Source organism: Rhinolophus sinicus, chromosome 6 (genome assembly GCF_057876585.1).
Source record: "Rhinolophus sinicus isolate RSI-liver-muscle chromosome 6, RSI-T2T, whole genome shotgun sequence".
Lineage (NCBI taxonomy): Eukaryota > Metazoa > Chordata > Mammalia > Chiroptera > Rhinolophidae > Rhinolophus > Rhinolophus sinicus.
The window spans coordinates 32,081,061-32,101,792 of record NC_142506.1 but is presented as its reverse complement, the minus strand read 5'-3'; the positions used below and the strand labels follow the sequence as shown (position 1 = coordinate 32,101,792).

The window sequence follows — 20,732 nt, the reverse complement described above, 5'->3', positions numbered from 1 at the left end:
ATCTCAGGAAACATCCATGTTGTCACAAATGGCAAAAGTTCACCTTTTCTTATGGCTGAGTAATATTTCATTGTATATGTGTACCACATCTTCTCTATCCAAACATCTATTGAAGGACACTTTGGTTGTTTCCATGTGTTGGTCACTGAAGAATGCTGGCAAGACATACACTGGAGAAAAGAAAACCTCTTCAATAAATGGTGCTGGGAAAATTGGAAAGCTACATGCAAAAGAATGAAACTAGATGGCTTTCTGTCACCAAATACCAAAATTAACTCAAAATGGATCAAAGACCTAAATATAAGACCTGAAACAATAACTTGCATAGAAGAAAGCATAGGTATTACACTAGTGGATCTTGGGTTCAGGGAGGATTTTATTAATTTGACCTCAAAGGCAAAGGAAGTAAAAGCAAAAATAAATAAATGGGACTAAGTTAAACTAAAAAGCTTCTGCACAGCAAAGAAACCATCAACAAAAGAAAGAGGGAACTAACTGAATGGAGAAAATATTTGCAAACAATACCTCTGAAAAGGGGCCAATATCCAAAATATATCTTCATACAACTTAACAACAAAAAAATAAACAATTCAATTAAAAAATGGGCAGAGGATCTGAACAGACTTCTCCCAAGAAGACATACAAACGGCCAACGGTTATATGAAAAAAATGCTCCACTTCATTATCTATTAGGGAAATGTATATCAAAACCACAATGAGCTATCACCTAACGCCTGTTAAAATGGCTATTATCAATAAGACAAGTAATAACAAGTGTTGGAGAGGTTGTGGAGAAAAAGTAACCCTCATACACTGCTGGTGGGGATCTAGATTGGTATAGCCACTATGGAAAACAGTATGGAGGTTCCTCAAAAAATTAAGGATCATGCTTTTCTTATAAACCTACTCTCCCAATCTGTCTTCTAATTTGTAAATTTAATTCAGTTACATTTAAGGTTGTTACTGCTTAAGATGAACTTACTTCAGCCATTTTGTTGTTTTCTTTATGTCATATATTTTTTGTTCCTTAATTCCTCTAATACTGCCTTCATTTGTGTTTAATTAATTTTTTCTTGTATCTTTTTATTCCTTCCCATTTCTCTTTTATTATATTTTTTGTTTATTTTCTTAGTAGTTATCATGGAAATTACATTTAATATTTTAAATTTAGAACAATCTAGTTTGAATTCACATAAACACCTTCAATGACATACAAAACTTTGCTCCTATACAGCTTTGTCTCCCTGCTTTATGTTGTTACTGTCACAAATTATCTTTATTAACTGTTGCCCAATAACATATAGTTATATTGTCTCATGCATTTATCTTTTAAATCATTAAAGAAACAAAAAGAATAGTTACAAGCCAAAAATATCATAATACTAGCTTATTCATTTACCTATGTAGTTAACACCACTGCCAGTCTTTCTTGCTTCATATGGCCTTGAATTATTGTCTAGTGTCATTTCGTTTCAGCCTGAAGGAGTCCCATTAGCATTTCTTAATGGGTTGGTCTCATAGCCAAAACCCCCTCAGCTTTCATTTGCTGGGTAATGTCATTATTCCACCTTCGTTTTTTGAAGGTTAGTTTTGGCAGATATAGAATTCTTAGTTGACAGGTTTTTTTCCCTTTCAGCATTTTAAATATGTTTTCCCAAAGCCTTCAGGCCTTCATAATTTCTAATAAGAAATAGGGTGTTAATCTTACAGAGGAGCCCTTGTGCATGTCAATTCACTTTTCTCTCACTGCTTTTTCGGTCTCTCTTTGCTTTTTAACAGTTTTAATACACTGTGTCCTGGTATGAATCTATTTGAATATATCCTACTCGTAGTTTGTTGAGCTTCTTGGATGTGTAGATTCATGTCTTTTGTTAAAATTGGAATGTTTACAGTCATATTCTTTCTGTCCCATTCTCTCTCTCTCTCTTTCTGAGACTCCCACAATTATGAGATACTTACTTGTGTCCCACAATTTTTTTTGTCTTTGTTTTTATCCCCATTATTTTTCCTTTCTGCTCCTCAGATTGGATTTCAGTTGTCCTAGCTTCAAGTTTCCTGATCTTTCTTCCACCTATTCAAGTCTGCTCTTGAACCTCTCTAGTGATTTTTTAATTATAGCTATTTACTTTTCTAGCTCCAGAATTCCTACTTGGTTTCTTTTCATAATGTCTGTCTCTGTACTGATTTTCTCTATTTATTCATATAGTATTCTCCTGCTTTTCTTTAGTTTTTGTCCACAGTTTTCTTAAGTTCTTTGAGTATATTTAAGACAGTTGATTTAAAGTCTTTGCCTAGTATGTCCCATGTCTGAGCTTTCTCAAGGATGTTTTCTTTCACTTTTTCCCCCTGTGAATGGGCCATACTTTCCTGTTTCTTTGTATACCTTGTGATTTAAAAAACAACCCCCCCAAAAAAAAACAAAACAAAACTGGACAGTTTTGAATTTTATAATTCTGGAAATTAGAACCACCCTCCTACCCTCAGTTTGCTGTGTTGTATGTTGAGGGTTGTAGTCATCCATTTTGTAGTGACTTTCCTATACTCGTTTTGCAAAGACTGTATTTCTTATTTGTGTGTGGTCTTCTAAGTCTCTGTTGCATTATCTCAGTGGTCAGCCAGTGACCTGAGAGATTAAATCCCTTGAGCCAAAAAGAAAAAAAAGCATCTCACTTTTTTCAGATTGGCTTTGAACAGAGGCAATTCTTCAATGCTTGGACAGACCATCTATAAGTCTGCCTTAGCTTTCATTGCCTGCTTCTACAGACCCTAAAGATCAGCCAGAGATGGAAGCTTAGGGTCCACTCAAATCCTTTCTGAGCATGCATCAAGCTCTGGGCATGCATGTTACATGTATCAGTATTCCATTACTTTTATTGCTAAATAGTGTTCCATTGTATGTATATACTATATTTTATTTTCATCTCTCAGTTGATGGACATGTGGATTGTTTCCACTTCTTGGCTCTTATGAATAATGCTGCTATGATATTGTGAACTCTTTCTAGGCTAGTATATGTAGATCTAACTCATTTCTATTTTAAAAAGACCTATTTAGATATACTTGATATACAATGAACTGCATATATATATTTAACATTTATGATTTGATAGGTTTTGAAATAAGTATAATTCTATGAATTCATCACAGTTAAGAAAATATACATTTTCATCACCTTCAAAAGTTTCTACATGCCTCTATAATCCTATGCAACTGTACAACCCTGTCTGCCTGTACCCACTGATCATCTTTCTGTCAGTAAATATTGATTTGCATTTTCTTGTATTTTATATTAATACAATAATATAGTATTGCTCTTTTTGTCTGGTTTCTTTCATTCAGCATAATTATTTTGATTTTCTTCCATGTAGTTACATGTATCAATATTTCCTTATTTTATTGCAGTGTAGTATTTCATTGCCTGTCTAGATCACAACTCATTTATCCATCCACCCATTGATGGATATTTGGATTTTTTTCTACCATTTTTGATATTACAAATGGTCTTGTTTGAACATTTTTGTACAAATCTTTTTGTGGACTTTTTTCATTTCTCTTTGGTATATACTTAGGAGTAGAATGTCTGGGTTGTATGGTAGGTGTATGTTTAACTTTTTAGAAAACTGCCAAACTGTTTTCAACAGTGAAAAACATGGTTAACTACTGTATCATTTTACTACTAGTAGTAGTGTTTGAGAGTTCCAGTTTTTATCAATCATTTTGTACATATATAAAAACACAAAAACAGCTATACCATTACCAAACTCGTCAAATACTAATATTTTGCCTTATTTTAAAAGAAATAAAACACTACAGATACAATTGAAGTACCTTGTATTCCCTTCCCTCATTTTATTCTTCCCTCTCTTCTTCTTTAGAGTTAATTACTATCCTGACTTTGGTATTTATCTTTGTCATAAAAGTATTTAATATGATTTCTAAATATGCATGTAGTTATCACAATATATAGCATTTCTGGGAATTTGTGTATATGCATGATGAGGTGTGATCGAAAAATACGGTGTATGTGTAAAGTAAAAAAAAATATTGCAGTAAAAGACACATTGCCATTTATCACCCTCAAAATACTCCCCCTTGCTTCAAACACACTTTTCCCATCATTCTTGCCACTTTCTGAAGCAGTTCTGGAAATCCTCTTTCGTGAGTGTCTTTAGTTGTGCTGTTGTAGCTGCCTCAATGTCCTGATTCAGGTGCATGATACACTGTAATGTTTTTGACAGAAATTGCCATACCAGAAGCAATGTGTGACACAGAGCATTGTCATGATGGAGGGTGAAATTGTTTTCCCATTTCATGTTAATGCATTTTTCGTGATCTATGATTTATGGCACACTTTAAAACACACCTTCTCTCAACCATAGCTTACACTGACTGCACCAAACAAGTTGAAACTTGTCACACACTGTTACTACGGTTTGATGCGCTGCCTTTCTGTTGGATGGCACTTGGTAGCAGTATTCACCGTATGTTTTGATCATAACAGAAAGACTCCATGTCACACATAGCTTCTGGTATGCAATTTCTGTCAAAAACATTACAATGTGTCCTCATCCACCTTATTCACCGGATCTGGCACTGTGCAACTTCTGGCTCTTCCCGAAAGTCAAACAACCATGAAAGGTAAACGTTTTGAGTAGATTCAGGACATTGAGGCAGCCATGACAACACTAACTAAAGATCCTCATGAAAGTTGACTTCCAGAACTGCTTCAGGAAGTGGCAAGAACAATGGGATAAGTGTGTTCGAAGTGAGGGGGAAAATGGCAATGAGTCTTTTATTGTAATAATTTTTTTTCATGTGTTGGCATTATTATTTATTGTTTTAATTAAAGTTTATTAGGGTGACTTTTTTATTAGTTTCAAATAATGTACAAAACAATGTAATAGATCTTTATCATTTGTATCCCTCACAAAGTGATAAACCCTCTCCCCCAATCTACTACCCCTGTGACATCGCATACTGCCGTTACATTTCCAGTCTCTATTCCTAATGCTGTACTCCACTTCTTGTAAATATATATATATATTAAAATTATATATATATATAAAATTATAGTTGACATTTATTACTGTTCAGCTTCAGCTTCAGGTGTACACGGCCGTAATCAGGCATCTACACCATCCCTTAAGTGGTCTCCCTAATAAGACACTGTCCATCGGTGATACATTTTTTTTTTTAAAACTATTTGAAAGTTCATCTCTTTTTCTTTCTTTCCTTTTTTTAAAGATGCTTATTGGGGAAGGTGAACAGGACTTTATTGGGGAACAATGTGTACTTCCAGGACTTTTTCCAAGTCGTTTCCTTTCAATCTTAGTTGCAGGGGGCGCAGCCCACCATCCCTTGCAGGAGTCGAACAGGCAACCTTGTGGTTGAGAGGATGCGCTCCAACCGACTGAGCCATCTGGGAGCTCAGCGGCAGCTCAGCTCAAGGTGCTGTGTTTAATCTTAGTTGCAGGGGGTACAGCCCACCATCCCTTGTGGGAGTTGAGGAATCAAACTGGCAACCTTGTGGTTGAGAGCCCACTGGCCCATGTGGGAATCGAATTGGCAGCTTTCGGCGTTAGGAGCATGGAGCTCCAACCACCAGAGCCACCGGGCCGGGCCGGTAATACATTTTTAAAAATTTAAACATTTACCGTATTGTTTGATCACACCTTATATATGTAGGGAAGATGTTGAAGAAAATTTGTCTTCATTGGTTGGTGAGCTTTTGTCTATTAGCTTTTGTCTGTCCCTGTATGGGAGGTGATTTCTGTGCTGTGATCAGGAGTTGAGTAAATTCCCTCTTTGGTCTCATTCTCCCAAGCAGGGGAGATATGGGATGAGGTTGCATTTCTGTCCCCCTTTGGTCTCATTCTCCCGAGCAGGGGAGACATGAGATGATGTTTGTTGTTCTGTCCGTGTTGTGAGGTGATAGTTAGCTTAGTGTTAAAGAAATTCTTGATCAGGGGTTGAGAGAACTCCTCCTTTGTTCTATCTGTTTCACCCACATCAGAAGATGAAGTAAAGAAGTAGCTAAGTTATATCAGGATGACGTGATAGGAACGTTGCCAGGCTTTGGAAGACCTTGGGCTGATTGTCCCAAGCAAGAACAGTAAACATCGCTTAGCTGGATGAATTGGCCCTTTGGCCGGACCGGCAACATTCATTTCAGTAACTGCTGAATCCTCCTGGAACTGGCCATTCCCAAAAAGGGAGGCAGGAACAAGAAACTTGGCTTTAAGGTACATTTGAAAAAATATGTAAGACAGACCTCAGTTGGCAGTGTAATTCATTATTATTATTTCATCATTTTGTCATTTGTCATTGGTTATTTCTCATCATTCTAGCATTTTGAAGACTTCCAGCGATATGCAGCTTACAATACCAGGGGATGTCCTTACTTTCAGCCACGAACCTGGTGAGGTCTGGCTGGTTCCCGGCCTCTCTAGTGTTGTTCCCCAGGGTTAGCCTTCTTGAGAACTTGTTAGCATCTAGAAAACTTGTATGCAGCTTGCAGCTTACAACATCAGAAGACATCCTAACTTCTAACAATAAGGGCGACAACAGCAGCAAGAGTCTTCAGATTGTTAACATGTTGAAAACTTATGTGCAGCATCAGAAGACGCCTTGACTTCTAACAACAACAACAACAACAGCAGCAGCAGCATTCTTGGGAACTAACAAGCAGCTGTGTGGGAGACGCCTGAGTTTCTCTCAGCTACAGACCTGACAAGGTTTTGATTTATGACTTTTTCAGTGCTGTTCTTCCCCAGTTTGATGAGCTTTTGACATCTACTGTAATAGTTACTATCCTGTACAGCTCAGTACTGCTTTTGGATACTCCTTACTGATGTTATTTGTGTATTTAGCCAAGTGATTTTTGATCAATAGTAACACATATGTTGGGATTTCTTAAACTTATGTGTACTCCTTTGATGTGACATTGGTATCAATGTATAGTTTAGTCTTAACCACTTTAATTTCTGTCATTAGCATATTCTATTGTCTTTGTCTTTTGCTATTGAAAATTGCTAAATTGATTAGATATTGATAAATTAATTGGCCGCATTCTAGCCTGTGTCCCTTCTTTTCCCCGCTCGTCATTACAGTATATCATAAATACTATATAGCATATCACATATACTTTATACTATAGCGTATACTCATATATGATATGCTATACTTACGGTTTTTTCTCAGTGTTATATATTTTTAGATTTATTAATGTTGATAAATATACAACTTTGTTCAGTTTTTCAGATTGAGTTGCAATAGTATCATAGTATCTCATAGTAGCTCATAGTATCAATTTAGAAGGTCATGAAACTATTTAGAAAAAAATAGTAACAAAATAGAACGCATCACATGTACTCAATTATAGTTTTGTGAGAGTTCTCAATGCATATACTATACAAGTATTGAGCCATGGTGTAAACTGTATTTTTAACTGTAGGTAAAACCTTTGAAAGTCAGAGCTCTCTTTCATTTTAACTAATATATTTAATTATATGAATGAGGTCTGACAATTAAGTTTGTGAGCTTGTTGTAATGATGTTGCTAACCTTTTTTGATATCAGACGGATTATTCATTATAAGTTTGTACCAACTGGACAAACAGATAACCAAGTTTACTATTTGGAAGTGCTGAAAAGGATGCATGAAAAAGTTAGACGACCTGAACTTTTCGCCAACAATCATGACTCTTTCATCACGACAATGCTCACATGGCACTGTCTGTGAGGGAGTTTTTAGCCAAACAAATAACTGTATTGGAACGCCCTCCCTACTCACCTGATCTGGCCCCCAATGACTTCTTCCTTTACCCAAAGATAAATATTGGAAGGAAGACATTTTGATGACATTTAGGACATCAAGGATAATATGACGACAGCTCTGATGGCCATTCCAGAAAGAATTCCAAAATTGCTTTGAAGGGTGGATTAAGTGCTGGTGTCAGTGCATAGCTTCCCAAGGGCAGTACTTTGAAAGTGTAGTGATATTCAGCAATGAGATATGTAGCACTTTTTCTAGGATGAGTTCATGAACTTAATTTTAGTGAGAATTCCAGGGACTTTCCTGATTTTCTTTGAAAGACTTAGGTCAGTGGAAAAAGTACATTGTTTTATAGTTGGTTAGAAGTTGAATCATGTCCTCACACAGTGCTAAATGAGTTTTTCCCATCACATAGCACTTTGTATATATTTCACTTAATCATATTTTTATTTTTAAAATTTCATTAAATTTATTGGGATGACATTGGTTAGTAAAATTATACAGGTTTCAAGTGTACATTTCTATAGTACATCATCTATCTTTTACATTGTGAATTCCCGACTCCGTCAGTTCTCCTTCCATCACCATATTTTACCCCCTTCTACCACAATCCCTCTCCCCTTACCCTCTGGTAATCACTAAACTGTTGTCTGTGTCTATGACTTTTGTTTGTCTTGCTCGTTTGTTGCTTTCAGTTTTATATTCCACATGAGTGAAGTCATATGGTTCTCAACTTTTTCTGACTTATTTCGCTTAGAATGATACATTTCAAGATCTATCCTTGTTGTCGTAAATGGCAGTAGTTCACCTTTTCTTATGGCTGAGTATTATTCCATTGTATATATATGTTAATTAGTCATTTATTTCTGTCATTCCAATGAAACTGATCTCTTTCTATGTAGGCATGCCTCAGTGCATAGTATGGTATATCCCACATAGTGGACATTCAAAAAATGTCTTTGAGTTCATGAGTGAATTCAGAATACCAAACTAATATATTTAAATAACTTGAAGCAACCATGATTGTTATTGATTTCCTACCAATTGGACTTCTTATGAACTATACTATATCCAGCTTTCATAGTGAGATAATACCTATAGGACTTGGACAGATACTTGTTTACAGTTAACTCTGAAGCTACATTATAAATTTTTATGTGTTGTAACTCTTTAGGAATCTATTCAGAAATGTTTTGTGAAGCTACTTAGTATTACTCTACGTCCAGAAAACTTCCTTTATTATTCTATGATTATAATAATTAAAGCTTTTTAATTTTCTGTTTCCTGTTTTCTTTCTCATGGAGACTTGAAGTCCTAAGAGTTGGGTTGATTGACTGTGACCACAGGTAGTTCACTTTTCCATGTCTGAGTTTCCTCATCATGCCATAATTTTGTTATAAAAGGAACAAGGTATTAGGTTGATGCAAAAGTAATTGCAGTTTAAAAGGTTAAAAATAATTTCAAAAACTGCAATTACTTTTGCACCAACCTAATATAACATGCAAAGAATACTCAATGAGTAACAGTGATTGTCTAGGTAAGTATATTTTAAAATTTAATTAAACACTAATTTCATGAGTAAATTAAGTTACAATTTTAATGTTCTTGAAGATAAAAAGTTGAATAGATTAAGTTCAGCTCATGTCTATTATCTATTTACCTATGTGTTACTTAAAATAACATTTCCTATAACAGCAAAAACCTTAAATCTCAGTAATGTAAACAGCAGTTTATTTCTCAATCATGCAAAAAATTCTAATGGATATTACTAATTAGCAGCTTGTGTTCCCCTAGGCAATGATTCACAGAGTCAGCCTCCTATTTTTTTTGTCCTTGGTATCTTCTTGCTGGACCCTGGAATCCTCTGTTACATCCCATTTATCTAGTTTGATGATGGGGAAAGAGTAAAACTGTTATATGGAAGGTTTTGAGCCAGGCCTGTATCTACACTTCTACCCCACATTCAGGTGGTCAGAACTCAGTTACTTTCCAACACCTGACTGTAACAGAGCCCTAATAATAATCTAGCCATGTGCACAGGAGGAAAAGGAAAACAGATTTATTGAATAATTGTTAAATCAATTACTGCCATATAACCTATTAAGAATCACATAATATGCAACGTGCAAGGGATACAAGTTCCTGTACTTGAAGATCTCATACATACACTACACATAATAGAAAAATAAATTATAAAGGTGTCTTTTTCTACCTTTTTTAAACATTGCTCAAATATTTAAGAACTTCACCTGAGAGTTTTGATTTCTGGTCCAGTATGTAAGTAGCTTAGAAGTTATCACTCCATCTAACAAGTAAAAAGCTGAATAAAATGAAGTATCACCAACTCTTAGATTCACCAGAGAAGTGAGGTCACAGGGAAACCACTGTTCCACAAATTGGAGAGAGATGGGTGAATACAGAGAATCACAACTTAACACAGCAGAAACCTATGAGCAGAAATCTTCTAGGGAAGCAGTGTCAGGGTAGGAAAACCTAAATCGTAAATGACAAATAGCTGAAGGCTCAGTATAGACAAGTCTGACAATTAAAAACTCCAGGGAGACCCATTCATAGGGAGGTCTCCACATTTTTGTGAGTTTTACCGGCAGGAGCTCTATCAGGTCCTCACAGTGAATAGAGAAAAATTCCCTTGTGTTTCTGGCAGGGGGAGAGGAAAAGGAGCCATTTTGAAATACACCAGAGCATTCTGGTCTTCTGAACAAGGCCAGCACTCAGGAGAAACTATTTTACCAGAGTGTAACCTACCAAAGGGAAAATAAATACACTCCAGCTCCCTCTGGCCCTCAATGTTCTGGCTAATGTTTATTAAAACACCATTCTTTTTAAATTAAATTGCCACACAAATAAGACTAGGCCCTTTTTCTTTCTCTAGAAAAATAAGATTTGCTGCTCCTGTTCTAGACCACCTATGGCTTTCATACAACTTTATAGTGAAACTTCTGAGTCATGACTTCAACCTGTTTGCTTTCCAGGTGAGGCAGATAACTAAGAAATTACTTAGATAATTTACTTATTAATTTAGTCGGTTTTAATTAAGATTGAAATTACTTGGGTTATTCCTCAAGGCTTATGAGGGGACAGTTACTCTAAATTAGCAATTAACTGCTTCTCTTTATCTTTTTAAACTTAGTTCATTAACAAAATTAAAATCTAGATACTTTGGCATCCTCACTTAGGCCTGTTTGCTTTTGCAGTTTCTAAAACTTTCAAGAAATCATAACTTGAATTGCAGTAAAGAGCTTTAGGAATTTACTTATTAAATATTTTCAATTAAATGCAATGGAAACATGGATGGGTATTTTAATAACTTTATACGTCGTCTATTCAAAATGCAGTGGTAGGTGTTTTTTTCATAGGTTACCAAACATAAGAAACACTGGTTAAAAATTAGGCAGCATGTCCTATTGAGCCATTCCTTTAAGCTTAGTTTATATTTTTCCGAGTTAGGTGTTTGAGTTTCTTGACTTTGTTACCTTGCAGGTACTAGAAGGAAAGATAATATTTCATAGATTCATTTCAGCCTAATAAAACCAAGTGACTCTTAAAACTCTGAGTTCATTCCTTATCTGCTATTTCTTTTCACTTGTCTCTAGGAGTCTCATTTCCTTCTTCCTTCCGATATTCCCACTCACTTTCCGAAATCCCATTAGTCTGCAATCCAATGGTTCTTCACAACCTTCTTTGACCATTTCTTCCGTGTCCCGTATCAGCAAATTTAGCGAAACCACTGCTTCGCTAAAGTAAAAGAACGAGAGAGCTTGTTTACACCTGTGGCCAAAACGGATTACCGTAAATTGCACAGTCGACTTCTTTCAATTTTTTTACCACAGCCACCCTTCCTCCATCAAACGAATCTCGGATCTACTTTTAAATTTGCCCCCCACCACCCGTTTCTCCTACCTTCCGCCGTATTGCTATTGCCCTGCCCACTGAACCCACGTTCCTCTTCTCAGGCCTTCCATTACCAGAGAGAAAGAATAGCTCTCTCTTTCAGGGATTTAAACACTAGAACCCGCTTTCTTCCTCCTCATCGGACCCCCGGCAGTGCGTACTTCCCAATCCGGACTCGGCATCCAGCTCCCGCGGCCTCTCTGTCTCTCTGTCTCTGTCTCTGTCTCTCTGTCTCTGTCTCTGTCTCTCTGTCTCTGTCTCTGTCTCTGTCTCTGTCTCTGTCTCTGTCTCTGTCTCTGTCTCTGTCTCTGTCTCTGTCTCTGTCTCTCTCGCGCGCGCGCGCGCGCCACTTCCGGATCGGGTGTCTCCACTTTACGGGTCCGCCCACCTCCCTAGGGCACTTCCTAGAGCATTTTCCTGATCACTGGCGGGGTCGTAGTGGGGATGCAGGCTAGCCCAGCGTAAGAGGTCTCCTCCTAGAAGACGTACTGAATGGATTTTCCAGCCTGAGAAGTCGGGTCATGCTGTGGAGTCGAGTTTTGGCGGTGGAGGGACAATTTGTTTTGAGCACCGAGTGGGGCACACCCGGAAGTGGAGCCATACAGAAGCTGCGCCGCCGCCGGGGGCGGGTGCCAGGTACCAGGAGGTGGAGAGGTCCGCACCTTACGCTTTGGCGTGAGTGTCATGCGAGGGTGCAGTAGGGTGGAAGATGGCTTCCTTCTGGCTCTGGTTCTATGGTGTTAGATCCTGCTGGGTTCTGGGAAGCAAGGGCCTCTTGTCTGGTGAAGCGGTGCGGCTGCCGTAGAGGAGCCGCTCGCACTTCATTCTCCTACTTCAAGGGACTCCCTATCTTCAAGTCGCCACCTCTCCTCTCACTCCTCGCCCCTCGAGTTGAGGGGAGTTGCATTGGGGAGGAAGTCACAGCTGGAGCACCGAGTCCACTCGAGTACTCTGCTTCTGGGAGGAGGCGTGCGGCCACTTTGGTGGGGACTGTTGCTTTTCGGCCTCTTGAACCCCTCCTGAAAAGTGCTTTTTCCTTCGTTGTACCACCGACTCATTACTTATAATATTTCTGTCTTTACCTCCTTCAGCTTCTGACTTTGACTCCTCTGAACCTTAAAGGATGCTGGAGTCATACGTGACTCCAATTTTAATGAGCTATGTGAATCGCTACATCAAGAACTTAAAGCCTTCAGATCTACAGCTTTCACTATGGGGTGGAGACGTGGTTCTCAGCAAGCTCGAGTTAAAGTTGGATGTGTTGGAACAGGTAAATTATATCTGTCATTGACTGGAAATATTTTCAGCTTGTTTATAAGTAAAACATTGTTTCCTACACTTTGACTTTATGCTTTAAAAACTTAATTTTTATGCTAATATATTTTGGGCTCCCCTGAAACTAGAGACCTTCCTTTACAGAATTTTTTTTTATGGTTTATTAACTGGTTTGATGGTTTGTTACAATCGGCTTCCCAAAAGTTGCCTCAGCAAATAGGAAAACCATAGAATTGTTCTTGTTGTCAGAATTGCCCAGCCTGTTTACTCAATTCTCAAGCCTTACTGAATATGCTAATTTACATTGTAAGGTTCTGTATGATACTAGAGAGTGATACATTCCTGTTCTCTGTTTTGGGGAATGGGGGAGTCCAAAAGAGACCAAGCTCTTGAGGAAAGTTCTATCTCTTAGTAGGAAAGATGACATTACCCATGGCGCCCTCAGAGTGTCAAGTAGACACAGATTGAGAATGCCAGCAAAATCCAAAACGTCTTTGTTAATCACTTCTTTTTAATTTTCTTTTAACCTGAGAATGCTCTGATGCAAATGAACTGTAACTTCAAAGTTCATATACTTATTACTTCGTTTAGTACATCATTACTAACGTGTGCCAGGCAATTCTGTTAGTCTTGAGGATAAAAAATTGTCTGTGGAAACTCAGAAGAGTCAGAGACCAACAGCTTTTTTAGGAGATAAAGAAAGACTTATCTGAGGGTGGTAGTAATCAACAATTTTTAGTTATATTTCACTGCTTCCTGTATTATTGAATAATTTAGAGTTAACATTAAGAAATAATACTCTTGGCTCCTTCCCCTTTCTTTCTCCAAGGTTAATTATTTTTATATATGTGGTATACATAGGTATACAGCTCAGTTTTTACATATGTATATACCTGTGTAACCACTATCTAGATCAAGAAATAGACTGTTTCCTACAGCCCAAATGACTCCCCTGTGCCTCTTTGTAATCAGTACCCCCACCCCTAAAACAGGTGACTGCTAGTCTGACTTCTATCAACAGAGGTAAGTATTATTTGTTCTTGAACCTTAAATAAATTGGAATTACTTGTGTCTGGCTTCTTTTGTTCAACATTAAGGCTAAGGTTAACCCATGTTGTTGCATGAGTGGTAGTTTTTTCTTTGTATTGGCTTATTGTATCCATTGTGTAAAGAGTCACAATTTACTAATTTATGTTTGTATTGATGTACATTTGGATTGTTTCTGGTTTTGGCTCTTATGAACATTCTTATATGTGTATTTTGGTGTATTATATGTGTATTTAATAAAGATATTAATTTCCATTAGGTGTATACCATGTTTAACTTTAATGGTTATTGCCAAATAGTTTTCTGGAGTGGTTGTACCAATTTACATTCTCACCAACAATGTATAAGGGTTCCAGTTACTTCACATTTTTGTTATTATTTGGTATGTTCGCTATTTTAATTTTAGCCTTTGTGGTGGGTGTGTAGTGGTATCTTGTAATTTAAAATTGCATTTCCGTAGTGATTAATGATGTTGAGCATGTACATGTGCTGTTCATTGGCTATTTGGATATCCTCTTTTGTAAAGTTTCTAATTCTTTTGCCTCTTTAAAAATAGTTGTGTCTTTTTCTTATTGATGTGTAGGAGTTCTTTATGTATTTTGGAAATGAGTACTTTGTCAGATACTTGTTTTGCAGTATCTTCTCCCAGTATGTGGCTTGTCTTTTGGCTCTGTTAAGCGATGGCCGGTTAGCTCACTTGGTCAAAGTGTGGTGCTCTTAACACCAAGGTTGCCGGTTCGATCCCAGAATGGGCCACTGTGAGCTGTGCCCTCCTTAAAAAAAAAAAAAAAAAAAAGAATAAAATAAAAGTATGTAAAAAAAGTGCCTTTTGATGAATAGAGTTCATGTTATTGAAGTCTAGTTTATCAGTTTTTTTCCTTTATAGTTAGCACTTTTCATGTCTTATTTAAGAAATCTTTGCTCATTCCACGCTCGTGAAGATACTCTCCTGTTTTCTTTTAGAAGCTTTATTGTACTATATGATTCATTTAAAAATAATTTTCTGCAATTGAGAAATAGAGATCAAGATTCATTTTTTTCCATTGATAATTAATCCACACCATTTATTGAACCATTCTTTCCCTACTGAATTGTAGTCTTTGTTGTAAATCAGGTTGTCATATGTGTGGATTTATTTCTGAATTCTTTATCTGTTCAGTGACCTATTTGTCTATTCTTGTGTCACTACCATATTGTTTTTCACAGTAAGTCTTGATATCTCATGGTATAATTTCTACAACTTTGTTCTTTTTTCCTTCAAGATTGTAAAAACTATTACAGGTCCTTTGCATTTCCATATACACTTTAATTTCAGCTTGTATATTTTAGAATTTCCCTCAAATAGGGAAACCCGTTGACCTTTTTAATTGAGGTTACATTGAATCAATAGATTAACTTGGGAGGAAATATTAATAACATCTTATTAACATGTACTGTCATTGTATTGAGTTTTTAACTCATGTACAGGAATTACTTTCTATATTTTAAGGTCTTTAATTTCAGCAATTATTTGAAAGTTTTCAGAGAGGTTTTGCACATATTTCATTAATTTTTATCTCTATTGGTGTTATAAGCAGCAATTTTTTAAAAAAATTTTGTTTCCTAAATATTTGTTACGAGTGTTTAGAAATACAGTTTATTTTAGTACAATTGATCTTCTATCCAGTGGCCTTTCTAACTTGTCTAATACTTTTTGGTGGGTTCTTTTGGATTATCTCTGTACACAATCATGTTGTCTGCAAATAATGACAGTTTTTCATCTCTCTTTCCAGTGCTCAGACCTTTACATTCTTTTTCTTTGTTATTGTACTGTGCAGTAGAGATCTTGAGAACATTCTTTTTTGTTCTCAACCTCAGTGGGAAAGTGTTTAATATTTTACCGTTAAGTATGTTGTTAGGTATAAATGTTCTTTATTGGTTTAAGGAAATGCTATTCTGTTCCTAGTTTTCCTATAATTTTTTAGAATCATGAATGGATGTTGACTTTTATCAGCTATTGCATTTAATGAGTTGATATCTGAGTTTTCTATTTTGTTAATGTGGTGAATTATAGTAATTGAATACACAGATGGAGTTTGCATTCCTGGAATAAACCCCACTTACGGTGTACTATCTTCTTTATATGTGATTGGATTGGATTTGTTAAATTTTTAGTTTTATTGCATCTATGTTTATAAGTGATACTGGCCTGTGATTTTCTTCTCTTGTAAAGTCCTTATCAAGCTTTGATTATCCTAAATATGTTGCCTTCATTAAATTATTTGGGGAGTATTTCCTCTTTTTATAAAGGAAGAGTTTAGTATTTCATTGTATATATGTACCTCATCTTCTTTATCCAATCTTCTATTGAAGGACACTTGGATTGTTTCCATGTCTTTATCGCTGTGAATAATGCTGCAGTGAACATAGGGGTACATATATCTTTACAAATAAATGTTTTCAAATTTTTTTCGGGTAGAAAGCCATGATAAAAGATGAAGTACTGCCATTTTCGACAACATGGATGGAACTTGAGAATATCATGCTTAACGAAATAAGTCAGATGGAAAAAGTCAGGAACCATATGATTTCAGTCATGTGGGATGTACAACTGAAAGCCGCAAACGAACAAACAAGACAAGCAAAAACTCTTAGACACAGACAGTAGTATAGTGGTTACCAGAGGGAAAGGAGGTTGGGGGTATGTAGAAGAGGGTAAAGGTGGTCAAATATACGGTGATGGAAGGAGACTTGACTTTAGATGGTGAACACGCTATGCGCTATACAGATGATGTATTACAGAATTGTATGCTTGAAACCCATATAATTTTATTAACCAATGTCACTTCAGTAAGTTTACTAAAATTTGAAAAGAAGAGTTTGCATAAGATTGGTATTATTAGTTTTTTCTTATTTGATAAAATATACATTACAAAATTTACTGTTTTAACCATTTTTGATTGTACAGTCTGGCATTTATTATATTTATATTGTGTAACCATCACTATCATCCATCTCCAGAACCTTTTCAATTTCCCATCTTGAACCTTTACACCCATTAAGTAGTAACTCCCCATTCTTTTCTCCCAGCTCATGGCAACTACCATTTTACTTTGTCTCTGACTACTCTCCGTACCTCATATAAGTGGAAACATACAATATTTATCTTTTTGTGACTCGATTATTTCAGTTAGCACAATGTCTTTAAGGTTCATCCACGTTGTAACATGTGCCAGAACTTCTTTACTTTTTAAGACTGAATAATAATAGTCCATTGTGTGTATATATGACATTTTGTTTATCCATTCATCTGTCGATGCACATTTGGATTGCTTTTACTTTTTGGCTGTCGTGAATAATGCTGCTGTGAACATGGGTGTACAAATATCTGTTTGAGTCCCTGATTTTAGGTTTTTTTTTGGGTATATACCCAAAATTAGAATTGCTAGATTTTATGGTAATGGTATGCTTAACTTTTGAGGCATTGCCATACCACAGTGGCTGTACCCTTTTATATCCCTACCAGTAATGTACAAGCGTTCCAATTGCAACATATCCTCGCCAAACTTGTTATTTTTTTTTTTTATTATAGCCATCCTGAGCATTGTAAAATGTGGTATTAATTTGCATTTGCGGTTTTAATTTGCATTTCCCTAATGATTGGTGATTTTGAGTATCTTTTCATGTGCTTATTGGCCATTTGTAGATCATCTTTGAAGAAATGTCTATTTAAGTCCTTTGCACATTTTTTTTTATTTGGGTTGTTTTTCTGTAATTGAGTTGTAGGAGCTATTTATATATTTTGGATGCGAGTTGTAGGAGTTATTTATAAATTCTGGATATCAGTCCCTTATCAGATATGTGATTTCCAAATATTTTCTTCCATTGTGGGTTGTCTTTTGACTTTGTTGATCGTGTCCTTTGGTGCATGAAAGTTTTAAATTTTGAGATCTACTTTACCAATTTTTTTCTTTTGGTGCCTGGGCTTTTGTTGTCGTATCTAAGAAATGATTGCCAAATCCAATGCCATGAAGCTTTCCCCGTATGTTTTCATCTAAGAGTTTTATAGTTTTAGCGCTTGTGTTTAGGTCTTTGATGTAGTTTGAGTTAATTTTTGTATGTGGTGTAAGCATCCAACTTCATTTGTTTTTGCATATGGAGATCCAGTTTTCTCAACATCATTTGTTAAAGACTGTCCTTTCCCTGTTGAATGGTCTTGGCATCCTTCTCTAAAATCAATTGGCTATAGATGTGAGGGTTTACTTCTGGGCTCTTAATACTCTTCCGTTGGTTTTTATGTCTTTCTTTATGTCTGAATCATGTTGTTTTGATTACTATAGCTTGTAGTAAGTTTTGAAATCAGGAAGTGTGAAATCTCCACCTTTCTTGTTTTATTAGTTTTTTAAATATTGGGTAAAATTAATCAAGTCATGTGTGTCAGGAGTTTCGTTTATTGTTGGAAAGTTTTTAATAACTGATTTAAATTCTTAAATAGATGTAGGACTATTTAGGTTTTTATATCTACTTTTGTTAGTGGTTAGTTATGTTTTCCAAGGAATTTCTCAATTTCCTCAAAATCAGGGATTAGAAACAATGGCCTGGGCATACTAGTAAAATAGTGCTGGACTTTGAGCGCAGCTATCGTCATTCATTTACATGTTGTCTATGGCTGCTTTTGCAAACTAAAACCGCAGAGTTGAGTAGCTGGGACAGAGACTGCATGGCTTGCAAAAGCCTAAAATATTTACTGTCTGGCCCTTATTGAAAAAGGTTGCCTGCCTCTTCTCCTAATTGTCATATTTAAAGCCATAAAGTTGTTTTTTTTGTTGTTGTTCAATTTAAAGTTGACTAATTTAAATAAAATATATATACGATGTGTTGTGATATCCTTTTTTTATTCCTGATATTGGTAATTTATGTTTTCCTCATCAATATTGCTAGGGTTTTATTAATTTTATTAATATTTGCAAATAATCAACTTTATTTTTCCTTCTATTGTATTTTTGCTTTCTTTGCCCTGTATTTTTTGCTCTTGTTGTCATTTCTTTCCTTCCACCTCTTTGGATTTGATTTTCTGTTGTTTTTTTCCTAGCTTTCTTAGGTGAATGCTTAGGTCATTGATGTTTTTCAACTTTTTCCTACTCAAATATATGAATTTAATGCTATAAATTTCTCTCTAATAATCTATTTAACTCTATCACAGAGTTTTATATTTTTTCATTCAGTTTGAAAAAAATTTTCTTTTTCACTTTGACTTCTTCTTTGATCTATAAGTTATTTAGAAGTGTGTAGCTTAATTTCTAGACGTTTGGGGGGAATTGCTAATTATCTTTCTGTTATTGATTTCTAATTTAATTCCACAGTGCTCAGCACAATTCTCTGTATGATTTCAATCCATTATAATGTATTACTCAGTATTTGGTCTTTTTTTGTAAATGTTGCAAATGCAATTTATTAAAAAATGTGTATTTTGCAGTTGCCATATTTTTCCATGTTAATTGCTTTAAATTGGTTAATGGACTTTTTCAGGTTTTATAAATCCAGATGGATTTGCATTGTCTGTTTGTTCTGTCTGTTACCAAGAGAAATATGTTAATGTCTGCAACTATAATTATTGTGGATCTGTCTACTTTTTTTAGTTTTGTCAATTCTCATTTTATATATCTTGAAGTTATGTTATTAAATGCATGCAAATTGAGTATTGTGATATCTTACTCTTGAATATACTTAACAGAATAACTGTGAAATGTGCCTCTCTTTCACTCTAGTAGTTCTTCTTTCCTTGAAGTATTTTTTAAATTAAATTGGGGTGGACATTGGTTAGTAAAATTGTATAGGTTTCAAGTATACAATTCTATAATACACCATCTGTATATTGCATTGTGTGTTCAACACCCAAAGTCAATTCTCGCCTTGAAGTCTTTTTAATTGTACTCTTTTTAAAAATTATTTTACTTGCTTACTTTAAAGATTACAAAATGCATATTTGACTTATTAGTGTTTACCTTAAATTAGTACTTTCACCATTTCCTGAATAATCTTACAAGAGTTTAACTGCATATAGTCTCCTCCTTCCCTACCTTTTCTTGGTATTGCGGTCCCTAGTTTCTTTAGCAATGAATTATCTCAGCATTTGTTTATTTGGGTATGACTTTATTTTGCCTTCATTTTTGAAGGCTTATTATGCTGGATATAGAATTCTTAGTTGGCAGTTATTTTCTTTTGTTATTTGAATATGTCATCTCACTACCTTCTTGCCTTTATTTTTTGTAATGAGAAGTTAGCTGTTAACTTACAAAGAGTTTCTTTGTATATGACAAGTTGCTTTTATTTTTCTGTTATCAAGATTTTCTTTTGATCCTGTCTTTTAATATTTTTACTATGATGTGTCTGGTTGTGGATTTGCTGATTCTTCTTCCAGCTCACATCTGATGTTGAACTTTTTTAGTGAATTCTTCATTTCATTTATGGTACTTTTCAACCCCCAAATTTCCCTTTGGTTCTTTTTTTGTAATTTCTATTCCATTATGAATATTTTCTGTTTGATGAAGCACCGTTGTTATATTTCATTTAATTATTTCTTTCTTTTATTTCTTTGAACATAATTATAATAGGTGTTTTGAAGTCTTTGTGTGCTAAGTCCTACATTTGAACACCCTCAGTTGGGTTCTCTTGACTACTTTGTATGCTTTTAATGTTTTGTAATTTTTTGTTGGAAACTGGACATTTTGGATATGTTATAGCAA

The 20,732-nt window shown here is 35.4% G+C and overlaps 1 protein-coding gene and 1 long non-coding RNA gene across 10 annotated transcripts in view; one reads left to right on the top strand and one right to left on the bottom strand.

Annotated features, from left to right (window-relative positions):
* Nucleotides 1–9,352: 9,352 nt before the first annotated feature.
* LOC109461411 (uncharacterized) lies at nt 9,353–12,023 on the bottom strand. Of its 2 annotated transcripts, none has more exons than XR_002139686.3 (2): nt 11,847–12,023; nt 9,353–11,529 (listed from the first exon to the last, which is right to left on the bottom strand). It is a non-coding gene; the product is annotated as an uncharacterized LOC109461411 (long non-coding RNA). The 2 variants fall into 2 exon arrangements; XR_012490691.2 differs by having other exon boundaries at nt 11,695–12,011.
* Nucleotides 12,024–12,066: 43 nt separating this feature from the next.
* VPS13B (vacuolar protein sorting 13 homolog B) overlaps nt 12,067–20,732 on the top strand; it is a 735,829-nt gene continuing 727,163 nt past the window's right edge. For 2 of the 8 annotated variants that reach the window (XM_019757647.3, XM_019757644.3), the window contains exons 1-2: nt 12,085–12,360; nt 12,777–12,955. In XM_019757647.3, the coding sequence (XP_019613206.3) occupies nt 12,809–12,955 (147 nt within the window). In that variant the 5' untranslated portion in view covers nt 12,085–12,360; nt 12,777–12,808. Of the gene's footprint in view, nt 12,669–12,776; nt 12,956–20,732 lie in introns of all 8 variants that reach the window. The other 6 variants (XM_019757645.3, XM_074316466.2, XM_074316465.2 and 3 more) reach the window with 5 other exon arrangements.